Here is a 422-nt window from a genome sequence, read left to right on the forward strand (position 1 = left end):
GCCCCCCCCGCGCCGGGGACAGCCCCCCACCCCTGCCGGGGGTGTGTGGCAGCTCCTGTCATGCCCTTCCTGCCGGGATCTGGGGTGTCTGTACCCCACAGTGCTGGGGGGGGGGGCCCCTGGGGGTTCCTCACAGAAACCCTTCATCACCAGTGGAGCCGTGGGGGTGGCTGTCCCTCTGCTGACCCCATCTCTTGCAGGTGAAGAGGAAGCTGAACTTGGAGACAGATCACCAGTACATAGCGGAGAGTTTGCCAGTGGGCCGGGGCAAGGCCAGGAATCCTGCTAAAGGTATCAGCTCCACTCCCTGTGGCTCCCCTTGCCAGCCCAGCTCAGAGCAGAGGTCCAGCAGCCCCACTCTGCTCCCACAGGCTTGTCCCTAGTAGGTTCTTCCAGTCCCTTTGTATCGGTTTGGATGGGCT

The 422-nt window shown here is 63.7% G+C and overlaps 1 protein-coding gene across 1 annotated transcript in view; it reads left to right on the plus strand.

Annotated features, from left to right (window-relative positions):
* Window positions 1-194: 194 nt before the first annotated feature.
* E2F1 (E2F transcription factor 1) overlaps window positions 195-422 on the plus strand; it is a gene marked incomplete at its 5' end in the record, with an annotated part of 4,148 nt that continues 3,920 nt past the window's right edge. The window contains one exon of the mRNA XM_017735123.1: window positions 195-291. Coding sequence (XP_017590612.1) covers window positions 195-291 — 97 coding nt within the window. The remainder of the gene's footprint in view (window positions 292-422) is intronic.

The sequence above is a fragment of the Corvus brachyrhynchos genome, unplaced genomic scaffold, assembly GCF_000691975.1.
Source record: "Corvus brachyrhynchos isolate BGI_N302 unplaced genomic scaffold, ASM69197v1 scaffold125, whole genome shotgun sequence".
Lineage (NCBI taxonomy): Eukaryota > Metazoa > Chordata > Aves > Passeriformes > Corvidae > Corvus > Corvus brachyrhynchos.